The 16,431-nt window shown below is 30.0% G+C and overlaps 1 protein-coding gene across 1 annotated transcript in view; it reads right to left on the reverse strand.

Annotated features, from left to right (window-relative positions):
- LOC111636855 (CDK5 and ABL1 enzyme substrate 1-like) overlaps nt 1-15,533 on the reverse strand; it is a 19,399-nt gene extending 3,866 nt beyond the window's left edge. The window contains exons 1-4 of the mRNA XM_023382245.1: nt 15,445-15,533; nt 13,454-13,586; nt 791-971; nt 581-717 (exon numbers count right to left, since the gene is read on the reverse strand). Of these exons, the coding sequence (XP_023238013.1) occupies nt 581-717; nt 791-971; nt 13,454-13,586; nt 15,445-15,503 (510 nt within the window). The 5' untranslated portion in view covers nt 15,504-15,533. The remainder of the gene's footprint in view (nt 1-580; nt 718-790; nt 972-13,453; nt 13,587-15,444) is intronic.
- Nucleotides 15,534-16,431: the final 898 nt, after the last annotated feature.

A 16,431-nucleotide genomic window follows, 5' to 3' on the forward strand; every position in this document is an offset into this window, starting at 1 on the left:
AATAAATAAATAAATAAATTCTTACAAAAGCTTTAAAAGAAAAAACAAATAAATATTAAAATTTTACTTAATTATATTTAAATAAATAAAAGAAGAAAATATCTGTATAAAATAATATTTGTTATACTGAAACAAAATATGGATTTTTATAATATTAATCTTTAAAGAAAATTAATAAAATCACAGAACTGTAATAATAAATAAGTTATAATACATTATTTAACATTCATTTGTTGTAATGACAAATATATTTTATGAAATGCTGTTTTAAAAACTTTTATATACTTTTATGCTTTTTAAAACATTTTTTAATTCGCTTCTATTTACAATATAATAAAATTACCAATAAACACTATATTTTTTCATTATTTCCATCTTTTATTTAAATATAAAATTTCCAAACTTTTAGAGACAAACCAGATAAACATAATAAATTAATGCTTATTTTAAAAATTAATTTATGTAACCATATTTATTTATTAAGCTTCAGCTGTTTCCTTTATATATCTCAAAATGCAAGTATAAATTTTAATATGTAATATAATAATTTTAAGATTTATAACACACAAACAATACTTACAAAGTAAGATGGAAAAGCAAGTTGTGTACTATGTTTGCCAGCTACTAATTCGGGATCATCTAATAAATATGGATGATAATAATTATTTGAAACATGAAAAGGATGATGACAAGTTCCATTATCTTCCCATTCAATTGCTATATAAACAAATTTAATTTCAGAAAAATTTATTAAAATTTTACAGTATATAAATTTATTTATAATTATTACATTTCTCTGTAGCCATAGAAGAAGGTGTAGGTGGAATAAAATTACGCAGAATTGGAGTATCTTGAACAAAATGAAAATTGAAAACATGAAAACTTCCACTTTGTTCTATATCATGATTTTTGCATCGAATGTGATGACTACAATGGTGAGATGGCGATAACAATTGACTGTAAGATACATCCTGTCAAGAAGTAAATCTTTTAATTTTGAAAACAATAAAAAATTAAAATATCAATTTTACTATGCCCTATAGATTATTTTTACAGATTAGATTCAATTGAATGATTCATTACATATTTAGTAGAAAACTGGAAAAATGCCATTAAAAGTCAGGAGATGAAAAATAGCGTAATAATTTTAACACAAAACTTCTAAGTTAGAGGCAATGGTAACTGAGACTGGAAACCTGTTTATGTGCGAGAACATAAAACAATAAATTGGTAAATTGCAGTGCCTCTCCAGCAGTGCATGAAGCAAGAGCAGTGTAGTATTGTCTGATTTTTGAGTAAAACCAACTGGTACCCATTGCTACATGCAGGTACAGTACAGTAAGGAGACAATTGCATGAATTGCACACAGATATACAAGTAGAGTTGTACGATTCCACAGAACTGTTACTGTTTTTGAAACCTTAGAACTCTACTCATACACTTGTGTGCAACTCATGTTGTCATCTCCTTACTGTACTTGCATGTACTAATGGATGTTGATTGGTTTTTGTCAAAAATCAAAAACAACACTACATCATACTCACTTTGTGCACTGCTGGAGAGGCACTGCCATTTTATCAGTCCATTGTTTTATGTTATCCTGTACATAAAACAACAAAGTTGCCAGTTGCAGTTGCTGTTGCCTCTGACTTAGGAATTTTGTGTCAAAATTGCTAAGCTATTGCTCATCCTTCTGACTTTTAATGGCACTTTTCCAGTTTTCTATTGAATGTGCCTTGAACTATGCCCTTATTGAATACATTGAAAAATAGACATGCATTCTTGCTTATATAGTGGAACCTCACTTAATAAGCACTTTGCATAACGAACAAAACAAATTGTAAAAAAAAAAAACTTGCTTAATGAGTGACGAGAAGAGAGGAAGTCCTGGATTGTGTGCATGCTCCATCAGTCTGTGTTTAGCACTCGTTCCACTAGCATCTTAGTGGCGCTTGTGATCAAACATTTTTTCAAACTTGCATTCACACATATTATGTATAAACATCAATAACTATCACCCATTATATAATAAACACACCAAATGATATGCCAAATTCTTGGGCCACGTAAAGGCTATAATTAAATGTTCAAAATTAATTAATTTGACTAGAAGTAGGTAGTTATGCTGCCATCTCATATTAAATTTGATAACCAATTCCTAATTAAATTTTTAAAATTAAAATTTTAAAAATTAAATGTCTAAATTAAAAATTAATTATTAAATTTAATACAAGATGGCAGAATAACTACCTACTCTAGTCAAATTAATTAATTTATAATATTTAATTATAGTCTTTACATAGTCCAAGAATTTGGCATATCATTTGGCATGTTTACCAAACATGTTATCTGTGATTTTTTTTTGTTTCTGCATATTGAATTTGCATTCCAGGTTGGTTCATTCTGTGCTAGAAGAAAAGATGAAAATGATTCACACTCCTTAACAATGTATACTGTATAATTTTCTTTGAATACACGTTATACGTAAAATATTTGAGTATTTTTTTCAGCATGGAACGCATGTATTTTACATTAATTTATATGGGAATAACTGTTTTGCTTAACGAGTGTTTTGCATTATGAGTGAAATTCTGGAATGAATTATGCTCATTAAGCGAGGTTCCACTGTATAATAAACAAATAATATTTCTGATATTATTTGTTTATATCTTTGATACTAATTATTTCAAAATTTATTATGCATTACTTATTGAGTACCTTTCACATGATAGTAATAAGTTTTTTTATTAGTCTTATGATGACAATTAATTTCCTCATTTATTTATTTTCAATGTTGTTCTGTTTTTATATAATACAGGTATACCTCAAGTTACATCGTTTTAAGTTACATCGTTCTTGATTATATGTCGTTTGTCAAAAAAATATGTGTAAAAATAAAAATCAAGTTTAAGTCATTTTATTTGACTTTATGTCTGTCCGCCACAAATATTGAAATTGTAATATCACTAGAAAAGTGTTAAAAGCACATAAAATCATATTAAAATACATACATTTACAGTAAATGTTAATACAGTCGACCCCCCTATAACACTGTTGATTTTTTCGTTTTATATGAATTCCATGTTGTACGAGTCACTTAGATTTTACAAATACGTGAGCAGTTCACAGCCCGGCACACGTATTTATAAAATCTGTGACTCGTACAACATGGAATTCATATAAAACGGAATTATCAACAGTGTTATAGGGAGGTCGACTGTATAATCATCATAAATCATAGAGAACAAAATATGAAAACATCTGTGACTCTGTGTTGTCATCTTATTNTGCATTCACACATATTATGTATAAACATCAATAACTATCACCCATTATATAATAAACACACCAAATGATATGCCAAATTCTTGGGCCACGTAAAGGCTATAATTAAATGTTCAAAATTAATTAATTTGACTAGAAGTAGGTAGTTATGCTGCCATCTCATATTAAATTTGATAACCAATTCCTAATTAAATTTTTAAAATTAAAATTTTAAAAATTAAATGTCTAAATTAAAAATTAATTATTAAATTTAATACAAGATGGCAGAATAACTACCTACTCTAGTCAAATTAATTAATTTATAATATTTAATTATAGTCTTTACATAGTCCAAGAATTTGGCATATCATTTGGCATGTTTACCAAACATGTTATCTGTGATTTTTTTTTGTTTCTGCATATTGAATTTGCATTCCAGGTTGGTTCATTCTGTGCTAGAAGAAAAGATGAAAATGATTCACACTCCTTAACAATGTATACTGTATAATTTTCTTTGAATACACGTTATACGTAAAATATTTGAGTATTTTTTTCAGCATGGAACGCATGTATTTTACATTAATTTATATGGGAATAACTGTTTTGCTTAACGAGTGTTTTGCATTATGAGTGAAATTCTGGAATGAATTATGCTCATTAAGCGAGGTTCCACTGTATAATAAACAAATAATATTTCTGATATTATTTGTTTATATCTTTGATACTAATTATTTCAAAATTTATTATGCATTACTTATTGAGTACCTTTCACATGATAGTAATAAGTTTTTTTATTAGTCTTATGATGACAATTAATTTCCTCATTTATTTATTTTCAATGTTGTTCTGTTTTTATATAATACAGGTATACCTCAAGTTACATCGTTTTAAGTTACATCGTTCTTGATTATATGTCGTTTGTCAAAAAAATATGTGTAAAAATAAAAATCAAGTTTAAGTCATTTTATTTGACTTTATGTCTGTCCGCCACAAATATTGAAATTGTAATATCACTAGAAAAGTGTTAAAAGCACATAAAATCATATTAAAATACATACATTTACAGTAAATGTTAATACAGTCGACCCCCCTATAACACTGTTGATTTTTTCGTTTTATATGAATTCCATGTTGTACGAGTCACTTAGATTTTACAAATACGTGAGCAGTTCACAGCCCGGCACACGTATTTATAAAATCTGTGACTCGTACAACATGGAATTCATATAAAACGGAATTATCAACAGTGTTATAGGGAGGTCGACTGTATAATCATCATAAATCATAGAGAACAAAATATGAAAACATCTGTGACTCTGTGTTGTCATCTTATTTAGTGGTCTTTAAGAGCTGAGTATTAGCATTTCCCATGATAGTTCCAATATCTACTGTTTGGCATTGTTGTCAGCGCACTTGATATTGGTAAATTTAACATAAATTAGTTTATTTTTTACTATCGCAAAATAATTTTAATAACTGTATTTGTTATTTAACCTTACAAAATAATCTTATTTTATAATGTCTTAGAGCAAACCACATTCACAAATAAAGAGTCCATGATGTACTGTAAACATCACCAAATTGTAAACATGTATATTTACAAGTATGTACATACCATACATATATTCGTAAATTTAGATTACTTTCCTGTACTATATTAAAAACTAAAATTTATTTGTTTGTAAGCTTAAAATAGATTCTTATTAATCATATATTATTAAAAATGCATTTGTACATAAAATACAGAACTGGGAATGGTATTTGTGGTTTAGCCTAGTGACAAGTAAATTTGGAGACAAGTAAATTTGACTTACGTCGTTTTTCGACTTAAGATGCCTCTCCTAAACCAATTACCGACGTAAGGCAAAGTATACCTGTATAGGGTATGTCCCGAAGTAAAGTACAATCTTTTATAATAATTTAAAATACATTAAATTACGTTAAAAATTAAATTACCCATTTGAAGTACACAAGTCTAAGCTATTTTTTCTACTTCGTTGCCATTCTTTTCTAAACATTTTCTTCAACATTGAAACAAAAATTTCTTTCTGAAAAAATTTGTGACTTAGTGATTTGAAAAAGTTTATGATTAAACCTTTAATTTCATCATCATCTGAGAAATGTAAGCCACCCAAGGTGTTTCTTAAGAGGTCCAAAAGGTAAAAATCAAAGGAACTAAGTCCAGACTATATGCAGGATGATATGTCTGCTGCATAGTAGTGCAACTCCCTATATTCCACATCAGATTTCAGATTGACTAAAAAAGTATGGATAGGAAGTAATGGACTATCCTGCACATAGTCTAAACTTACTACTTCTAAAGTTTACTTTTCTGGACTTCTTAAGAAATATATTGGATGGCTTACACTTCTTAGATAATGATAAAGTTAAAGATGTAGTCTTGGACTTTTTCAATCATTAAGTGAAGAATTTTTTAAGAAAGGAATTTTTGCCCTTCTCTCCTGCTGTGAAAAATATTTAGAAAAGAATGGCATTAATGTAGAAAAATGGACTGTGTACTTTCAAATGGATAATTTCATTTTTAATGTAACTTAATGTATTTTAAATTATTATAAAAGATTGTATCTTACTTTTGGGACATGCTTCATAATATAATATAAAACATGCAACAATGAAAATGTAAAAATATTGTATGTCTACTATATATTAAAAATTTGTAATAAATGATATTATACAAATTTATTTGTTGCATTACTCTTGCAAACTAATCTTTTAGTGGCCTCATAAAATATTTATTAGTAAGATTAATTGTAATTTGTATGTTTTTAATATCAGACTAAAACTGTGGGTTGTTAGGTAAACAGATGTTTTGCAGTATTTTAAGGGAGGTCTACATGGCATTTTGACACGCATCATAGATTCTTTGAAAATACAAAAAATTGGCTTCACTGTGTTTTTAATTTTGTGGCAAACTTTCTTCAAAACACAAACAGCAGCATCTAAAATCACAGTGTTTTTCTTCAAAGAAAACACCCATGTAGTTACATTTGCATCACATTTCAAGCTTCATTTTGATGCAGATTCTCTTCCATACAATGAAACAAGAAAATAGAATCTTTCTGTTCTGATGCTGAAAGTAATCAGTTCATAGAAGACACATGAAAAACAGTCATCTTATCTCAATTTTTTCTTGAGATTTGTTATTACACGGTTGTAGTTAGATGATATTTTTTAAGTGTTCAATATATTTTTTTATTTTCAATTGTTTTTATTTTTTAAACTTGCTTTTTAATATTCAGTGTTTTTTTATGGTTTTAAGCCTAACTTATATTTGTTACCTAGGCCAACTTTTGTGTATTTTTTGGAAATGGCTTCTACACTGTAAGAGTTTTATGAAAATTTAGCAATGATATTAATTGCAAATGAACTGTGCTTAGGACAATATTCTCAGAAGGGAAAGAGAGAAAACTGGGTATTGAACAACTTGGAAAGAAGGGATATATTAGGGCAGGGGTTGCAACCTATGGCACAAGTGCCAAACATGGCATGCAGGACAATTTTCAATGGCACTCTGACTGAATAGAAATATAGTAAAAATTACATTTTAATTATTAATTAAACATATTATTTAACATATACACCTTATTGCTGAGAATCATTTTACTACAATAACACGTTATTGAATATTGGTTTGATTGTAAACGTTCCAGTAAATTGATAACCTGGTGATGGCCTGTTGATCAGGTTGAAAGCATTAGTTTAAAGTAGTAAAATGATTCTCAGCAATAAGGTGTATGTGTTATAAAATTAGGAGAAACTTTTAAGATATAAGCATTAAATTACAAATAAATGTCACTAAATCGACAAGCGCTTTCGACGATAATTATTTTTGTCTTCATCAGGTCATTAAAACATTTAAAATCCTTTTTTGAATACAAATAACAAATCGTTCCAAGCATATTAACGTTTTGGAATGAAAGCAATGGTAGAACATAATAAAACTTTTAAATGAAAACACGCACGATTGTAATGCACATGCGTTAAACGCTTCCAAATTGTGGAGCTAGATATGTTGTTTTAGATAGTTATACAAATTGATCCACAAAGGGGGCAAATCAAGTGTGGGGGTGTTGCAGGGCTATAATATGTTGGTAAGGAGGGCTTCCCAAATATACACAAGATTTCTGTTATTGCAATGTCTTAGTATGGCCACTTTGCCCCACAATGGGGTATGTTGATGTTGTAACATCATTCTAGCAAATTCGGTTTCATTCTTGCTTTCCCTGATGGAATATTAATGTTCTAAAATACGATAAGATAACATTCTGGTTGTCGCGCCAACATAATGGGTGCGACCACCCGAGATTTTCTAATGGGACAGAGTAAACCCCCAATCTTTCAAGGGTGGACATAGGATCTCTGTCATTGGACAACAACCTCCTAAGATTTGGTCGTGGAGAAACCAGCAGAAAAAAGGCATGTCGCCTAAAAATACGGTAAATACGGCCAGTGACATGACCACAAAACGGTCATGTCACCACTGATGAAGACGAAAATAATTATTGTTGAAAGCGCTTGTCAATTTAGCGACATTTATTTATAATTTAACACTTATATCTTAAAATTTTGATATGCTAAACCAGAAAAGGCAATGGTACAAGATGTACACCCAACTGGTTTTCCTGCTTAAGTTCAGGGGACATGACATAGTCCCTAAATGTATTCCTATCAACCGGAAAGACTTCCCTGTATGTCTTCGAGGTGCCTTGCAGGGTATGGAAAGGTCGCTTCTTTCGAAGCTTATCAAGTTTAAGCGTAAGTCTCTGGCGGAAGTAGAATTCAACTTGTATCTCGCCCATCTGCAGTTTACACAGACCTGTGACCCAGCCTCTCTGTATGTCCAACTGGGAAAATTGCAAAGTATTGCATCTTCCTTTGCGAAAAAGGAGATCTTCAAGTCCAACAGGAAGTTCAATTGGCTCCTAGGATCATCAAGAAAGCAGCGCAAGCATCCACAATCAACCCTGTTCTACAATTATACCAAAGAGCAAGTTCCAACCCAGATTCTCAAGACTATACAAAAAGGACTGAAAATTATCCCTACGCCACGTGGTACCTGCACATCGGATACGATCCCGACAGTCCTGGCGGCGTTGAAGAATTGTCAAGCCTCAACCAAGTTCCCAAACATGGAACTTTCCATTGTTTCTGCACTCACTTCACAAAAGCAATCCATGTATACCGGTGGAAATTGTGTCAACAACCGTAATGTAAGGCGGTACTTGGAAGTAAACAATTTACAGCTTCTAATCTCGGACAAAGAGAAGAAGTTTGTGTTATGTAAGGAGGAAGATTTTGTAACCAGGGCTACTGACTTCCTCAGCCATTCTTGTGTGGTGCCCTTAAAAACTGATCCAACTTCTACCGTCCTAAGAAAGGTTAGAAAAATAATATCCCTTCCAACTATTTCGGCTCTTCCCGGACATGTTGATCCCTCGTCCAACGTAGTTTGCCCCAGGCTCTTTTTTGAGGTTAAAACTCATAAGGAGGGTTGGCCATTGAGACCGCTGGTTAATAAAAGGACCCACCCTGCCTTCCATCTTGAAAAGGCCCTAGCCAGGTTATTAAGTGGACTTCTACCTCCTTCCTATTTGGTTACATCTTCCTCCATTGCAGCAAAGGCTCACATATCTTCTGTCCTAGACCACATTTCACAAAAAGAGTATAGTTACTACAAGTTGGATGTAGTTGCCCTTTACCTTTTGGTGCCGCAGTTTGAAGCCGTTATGCTTGCTAATGCGCTGCTAATCAGAAAGGGTTTTACAGCGCAAGAGGTTTTAGAGTTATGCGAAGCTCTACTCTTTATTTCCAAAAATAATTATTTCCAATTGAAGGGCCAAATATATCTACAGCAGCAGGGAGTCCCGATGGGCTCACCATTTTCAGCGATCTTGGCAGAGTTGGTCATGAGGAATATTGAATTCAAGATTTTTAAATTTCCCATCACGATAACGTATCCTCTTTTATATCTTACAAGTTAGATACGTTGATGACATTCTAATAGCTTGGCATGACACCCATGAAAATTTCCTTACCTTCAAAGATTGTCTCGCGACTACTTATCCCACAATTAATTTTACCTGGGAAAAAGGCAAAGAAAATGAAATTGCGTTCTTGGATCTAAAAATTATTAAATCCCAGGATAACATTACGTACTCCGTATTCCACAAATTTAGTGGTGTACTTCCCCTAATCCCGGCTACAGCATACCAACTGCAACATTACATCAATGCGGCAATTTCACCTTTAATAAGAAGGGCCTTTCTTTTATCTTTCAGCCAAGCGGCTGTCGATACCGAACTTAATATTATTTGCCGTGCAGTAAATGAGGAAGGCTACAGTAATGCCAAATTTATCTACATCTTAAATAAGGTAAAAAGATCACTCTTTCCCGCTACTACACTACATCTTCCGAAATAATCCACAATGGTCCTGCCCGTGATACCATTTTGTGGTCATGTCACCGGCCATATCTGCCGTATTTTTAGGCGACATGCCTTTTTTCTGCTGGTTTCTCCACGACCAAATCTTACGAGGTTGTTGTCCAATGACAGAGATCCTATGTCCACCCTTAAAAGATCGGGGGTTTACTCTGTCCCATTAGAAAATGTGTCAGGTTGTTGCACCCATTATGTTAGCACGACAACCAGAATGCTATCTTATCATATTTTAAAACATCAATATTCCATCAGGGAAGGCAAGAATGAAACCGAATTTGCTAGAATGGTGTTACAACATCAACATACCCCACTGTGGGGCAAAGTGGCCATACTAAGACATTGCAATAACAGAAATCTTGTGTATATTTGGGAAGCCCTCCTTACCAACATATTAAAGCCCTGCAACACCCCCACACTTGATTTGCCCCCTTTGTGGATCAATTTGTATAACTATCTAAAACAACATATCTAGCTCCACAATTTGGAGGCATTTAATGCATGCGCATTACAATCGCGCGTGTTTTCATTTAAAAGTTTTATTATGTTCTACCATTGCTTTCATTCCAAAATGTTAATATGCTTGGAACGATTTGTTATTTGTATTCAAAAAGGATTTTAAATGTTTTAACGACCTGATGAAGACAAAAATAATTATCGTCGAAAGCGCTTGTTGATTTAGCGACATTTATTTGTAATTTAATGCTTATATCGTAAAAGTTTCTCCTAATAAACAATCGGCGTGCTGTCCATCACTGTATTATGTTATATAATACTAGCTTACCCGTCGCGCATTGCTGCGATCTCAGAAGAGATGAAATTCAAGCAAACTCGTTATAATAAAATTAAATTTTCATTTTATCATTTTTATTGAAATATATTATTATTATTCGTTTTCATCGGGAAAACATTTCAAAGTGTCGTTTCAATTCTATTTATTTATTGGAGTGCTCGTGGATACACGATATTTTTTGTTTTTTCGTCTNCATGCAACAATGAAAATGTAAAAATATTGTATGTCTACTATATATTAAAAATTTGTAATAAATGATATTATACAAATTTATTTGTTGCATTACTCTTGCAAACTAATCTTTTAGTGGCCTCATAAAATATTTATTAGTAAGATTAATTGTAATTTGTATGTTTTTAATATCAGACTAAAACTGTGGGTTGTTAGGTAAACAGATGTTTTGCAGTATTTTAAGGGAGGTCTACATGGCATTTTGACACGCATCACAGATTCTTTGAAAATACAAAAAATTGGCTTCACTGTGTTTTTAATTTTGTGGTAAACTTTCTTCAAAACACAAACAGCAGCATCTAAAATCACAGTGTTTTTCTTCAAAGAAAACACCCATGTAGTTACATTTGCATCACATTTCAAGCTTCATTTTGATGCAGATTCTCTTCCATACAATGAAACAAGAAAATAGAATCTTTCTGTTCTGATGCTGAAAGTAATCAGTTCATAGAAGACACATGAAAAACAGTCATCTTATCTCAATTTTTTCTTGAGATTTGTTATTACACGGTTGTAGTTAGATGATATTTTTTAAGTGTTCAATATATTTTTTTATTTTCAATTGTTTTTATTTTTTAAACTTGCTTTTTAATATTCAGTGTTTTTTTATGGTTTTAAGCCTAACTTATATTTGTTACCTAGGCCAACTTTTGTGTATTTTTTGGAAATGGCTTCTACACTGTAAGAGTTTTATGAAAATTTAGCAATGATATTAATTGCAAATGAACTGTGCTTAGGACAATATTCTCAGAAGGGAAAGAGAGAAAACTGGGTATTGAACAACTTGGAAAGAAGGGATATATTAGGGCAGGGGTTGCAACCTATGGCACAAGTGCCAAACATGGCATGGCATGCAGGACAATTTTCAATGGCACTCTGACTGAATAGAAATATAGTAAAAATTACATTTTAATTATTAATTACATATTTAAATGGAAGCCATAGTTCAATGTAGGCAGTGGTAAATTAAAAAACAAATCTCTTGCTTGTATATTTATATTACAGTGCATGCATTTACACTTCTTATTGCCATCTACGTGTTGTGCATGTGCTTCACATATAAGAACATAATTCAATTAACAATTTAACTTCAAAATTATATATTTTTGAAGTCAATTTTAACCGGACCAATTTTGATAATACTATATATATAACAAAATTGGTAGAATCATGTAGGCGCCCAGTATAAATTAGGTTCAGTACAACACCGCTGAAAGGTTGCCAACCCCTCTATTAGGATATTATTGAACCCTTATGACAGTGTTTGAAACTGAAGAGATGGAAAAATATTGACAATATCCCTTGAATTAATGTATCTTCTTTGCAGAAACTGCTGGAATGATAAAATTCTACATATTAAGGCAAAATACAAATATGAGGAAGGCCACTGAATAACTGAATGAATATAATTTTAATTTTTTTAAATAAGTTTAAATCCATATTTTTCACTCAGCAAATGCAGTTACTTAACAGCAGCTACTAGCATTTTGACACACTATTCTCTCTGTAAACATCCCCGATGTCACTATTCTTGTGATCAAAAAATTCTATTTCCTGCAGCAGCAGATTGTGAAGCCATCACTTCAACCTCCACATCTGTAATACAAACTACTGCAATCAAAAAGTATCAGAATGATTCATTTAAACTGTGTGCATGCAAGAGAGAGCTGCTATCATTTTTTTGTCATTTAGTATGACTTATCAACATCTAGTAGCATACAACACACAAAACCAACACCAGCACTATGAAAAGAAAAAATTTACTAACTAATGTTAGTAAATTTTTTCTTTTACTTAGTAAGGTAGTAAATATAGTTATATTTACTTTATTATTTACTGCTATATTATTATTACTTTACTACTATCTTTAAATTAGTAAATATAGTAGTAAATAAAGTTAGTAAATATAGACAAAAACGTTAGTAAATTTTTTCTTTTCACAGTGCTGGTGTTGGTTTTGTGCGTTGTGTTTATACAATCCCAGTTTTGGATATATATTGAATCTAGTAGCATTTTGCATTGTTTGCATGAAGCAATTCATAGAAAATTACCTGATTTGTGGAAACAAAACTCATGGATTTTGCACCACAATAATGCACCTGCTCACAATGCTCTTATTGTACATGAGTTTTTGGACAAAAATTCAACAAATACAACTCTGCAAGCTCTGTATTCACCTGATATAGCACCAAGTAACGTTTTCATGTTTCCTTGACTAAAATTTCCACTTTGTGGTCATTGTTTTGAGTTGATTGATGCCATAAAACAAAATTTGCTGTGAGTCCTGAAGGGGTTTCCCAAAAACAACTTTGAAGCATGTTTTTCAGGATTGAAAAAAATGTTGCATAAGAGCATTGCAGTGGAGGGGATTACTTTGAAGGGGACATGATAAATTCAAATCTTGCATTTTATTGAACTATTCCCAATACTTTTTGATCACAGGGGTATGTGAAGCTGTGACATGTATCACAATGATGCCATGTAGACAGCCCTTTAGTATAATTTGAAAAGATTTATTGGAGTTATTTAGATGGACTGGAAACAAGTTAAATTTTTTTCATAAGAAATAACTTGATAAACCTCCAATATCAAACTTTCTAATATACAAATCATTTTCAAGAATGTTTGGATTTGGATAGCAGAATATTACATATTAAATAAAATAGAAACAATTAAAATTGAAAACTATTAATTTAAATATACAAACTTGCCCATCTTCTGGTTTTTCAAAACCCATAAGAGCCAAAAGATCTAAAGGATCTGGACCATCATTAATAATTGATAGCTGACGACTATTTGAACCATGTCTTCTTCGAATACATTCTTGTTTTGTTTCGCTTCTATAAAATTGGAAAATTCAATAATTAACTTTGTAAGTTTATTAAGAGTAAATTATATATTTATAATTTAAGTTAATTACAAATACTAATTTTTTAAACATTAACAGATTTCCTTTAGAAAAAACATGTATTCAACACAACAGTTAGAGTTCAACACAACAATAAAAAATTCTGAAATTATTCTCTATCAATTAAAGTTTAATAAGTAGAAATTTCAATTTAAGAAGTTAATCAGTAAAAATTATGGATTTTTATTATATCCTTTTTTCCAGAAAATATTAATTCAGATAATTAGCTTATTTAATTATCATAATGTAATATTACTAATAACTAAAATATAAAAGATAATATCTCGTAAGTATAAAGTTAAATAATAATATTAAGTCATAAATATATTTAATATACATGTTTTTTAAAATTTTAATTTTCATCTGCCAATGTTTATAACAGTTTATACATGTTTTAATTACTTATTAGAAAATAATGTCAGAAATAAAAATTACAGTAAAAAAACAGTTTAACAGTTTTTCTATTTAAAAATAAACTAGAAAGACTGATTTTTTACTGTAGCCTTTAGCTGAATTTTGAAATAAAATAAAATAAAACTGAATAAAATTTTTTATTAAAATTTTATATTAAAAATTTACAGATTGCAAAATATTCAAAGTTAAAAGTAATAATAACATAGCTTAAATAATAAAACTTTTATAAACATTTCAATATTAATTAATCTNAGTTCTAGTTTCACACATAAAACTATGTCTTCTGCAAAAATAAAAATTTTAAAACATGAAAATTTTATTCTACAACACAGCAAACTCAATAAGTCAAACTTCCTTAACTCAAATTTTATTTTTGTTCCAATTTAAGTTTGCATTGAGTCAATGCATTCTGTTTTTCTACAAGTTTTAATAATATTCATTATCAAAATAATAAATAAATTATATTTTAAAAGATCTAGAAACACAGTGAAAATCTGTTTTATATTTAAAACAAATAATATTTTTAAGAAATAAATTTCTACTAAAAACTCACAAGAAAGCATATACTTTAATTTTCACAAAGTCTTTAATAAAAACATCTAAGAATTTTTAATCAAGAATCAATGACAACCAGATAGCCAAGTGGCTAATTAAATTTTTTTGTTATGGCATTCTATAATAAGTTAAGAAGTTAAAGATGTTCAATTGATTACAATAATATCTGACCATTACATTCAACACTATTTCATATCTAAACTGTAAATAATCAGAAGAAAAATATCAATTTAAGAAATCATGATTTCCAAAAATACTTTAAGGCATCTAAGATGCACCCTCATTTCACTATAGAATATTTAGAGTATATAAGTCATCTTATGTGTCTATCACTTGACCCAAATATTTTTCCATATTCTGGTTTTAAAAAACAAAGTAAAACTAGAATGCACATTTACTTATCAAGGAAAAAGAGAAGTTTAAAATAAGTCATTTACAATTAAAATTTATCATTAAAATATTCTATATAAATACATGCAAAAGCTGCTTACCTATGATGATAATAATAATATGTTTAATTAAACAATAACATTTTTATTTAAGAGATGGCAACACAGGAGTTATCTGTAGCCTACTGAAGGCCCTTTGGGAAATTCATTAGCTTATGTGAAATCACAACTTCACATATAAGATGAAAGACAATTTTTTTAAGCCTTTTTTAACAAAAATTATATCTTATATACCATAATATAATTCTTTTGTTTTCTGAAACCATGTTTTAGTATTTATTGACTGTTGAACACAAGATTGTGTTCAACAGTCAATAAATACCATAATATATCATAATAATTAAACATAATCTAAAAGGAAAATTTATTTACTTGGTTAAATTTTGGGAATTTCTACGAGTATAAGATGATAATGAAGAAAAAATCACCATTGGAGCTTTTCTGGAAGACACCAATACTACTCTGAAATTTTAAAACAATATATATTATTGATAAAGTCTAATTATTGTATTGTTTCGTACATTAAGAAATTATAAAATGCTGCAAACTAACTAATTTTTCAAAACAAATTATTATTTGAATAGCTAAAATTTATTAGTAAAAATACTTTTTACTTAATGATTTTTATTTGAAAAAAAATGTCAATCATTGTCATAATAATAATTATATATATAAAAAATAATAAATATATTTGTTGATTAAATTTTAATCTTAATCAACAAAATGATTAAATTTAGAAAATGTTGCCAAAATCCTGGAGACCACATATTAGGATCTCACGGGCTGCAGGTTTCTCATGACTGAAGTGAAGAAGGTATTTTACAAACAGCTCAATAATTCATCAATGTTGATACAGACATATAAAAGTAATTAAAAAATCTAGAATTGTCTTGCCTTATCTTATTAAATAAAGTAGAAAATGCTACCACTAAATTTATTTTTATATTTACTGGATGTATCCAGTGAAATATAGTTATTTTGTAGTGGTGTGGAGGACAAAAAAAGGATGACAAAGAAGTAACCATAAAATTAAACAGGATATTTATTCAACTGCAGCTACTTAGTCCTTCGTACACCTGGCTCGTTTACACTAAACACACTTGATCCCAAACTATAGTACGTGCACAAGTTCGAATCCGTCCGACAAAATTCTATATTTTCACAAATAGAACACGTGCTCGCGACAATAAAAAGATTATGGTTTAAGATACTACGACTACTTAAATCTACCTTAATCTAGCTTATATGCTAAGGAAGAAGGGTAAAGAAATTAAGAGATATGAAGAGAAGAGATAAGTATAAAGGACAGATTTTGTGGGGGTACCCGGGTAAACTTGGGAGTCTCCGATCTTCTCTATA

This window comes from Centruroides sculpturatus, unplaced genomic scaffold (assembly GCF_000671375.1).
Source record: "Centruroides sculpturatus isolate CEXI.00-Female unplaced genomic scaffold, Cexi_2.0 scaffold1101, whole genome shotgun sequence".
In the NCBI taxonomy this organism is placed as follows: Eukaryota; Metazoa; Arthropoda; class Arachnida; order Scorpiones; family Buthidae; genus Centruroides; species Centruroides sculpturatus.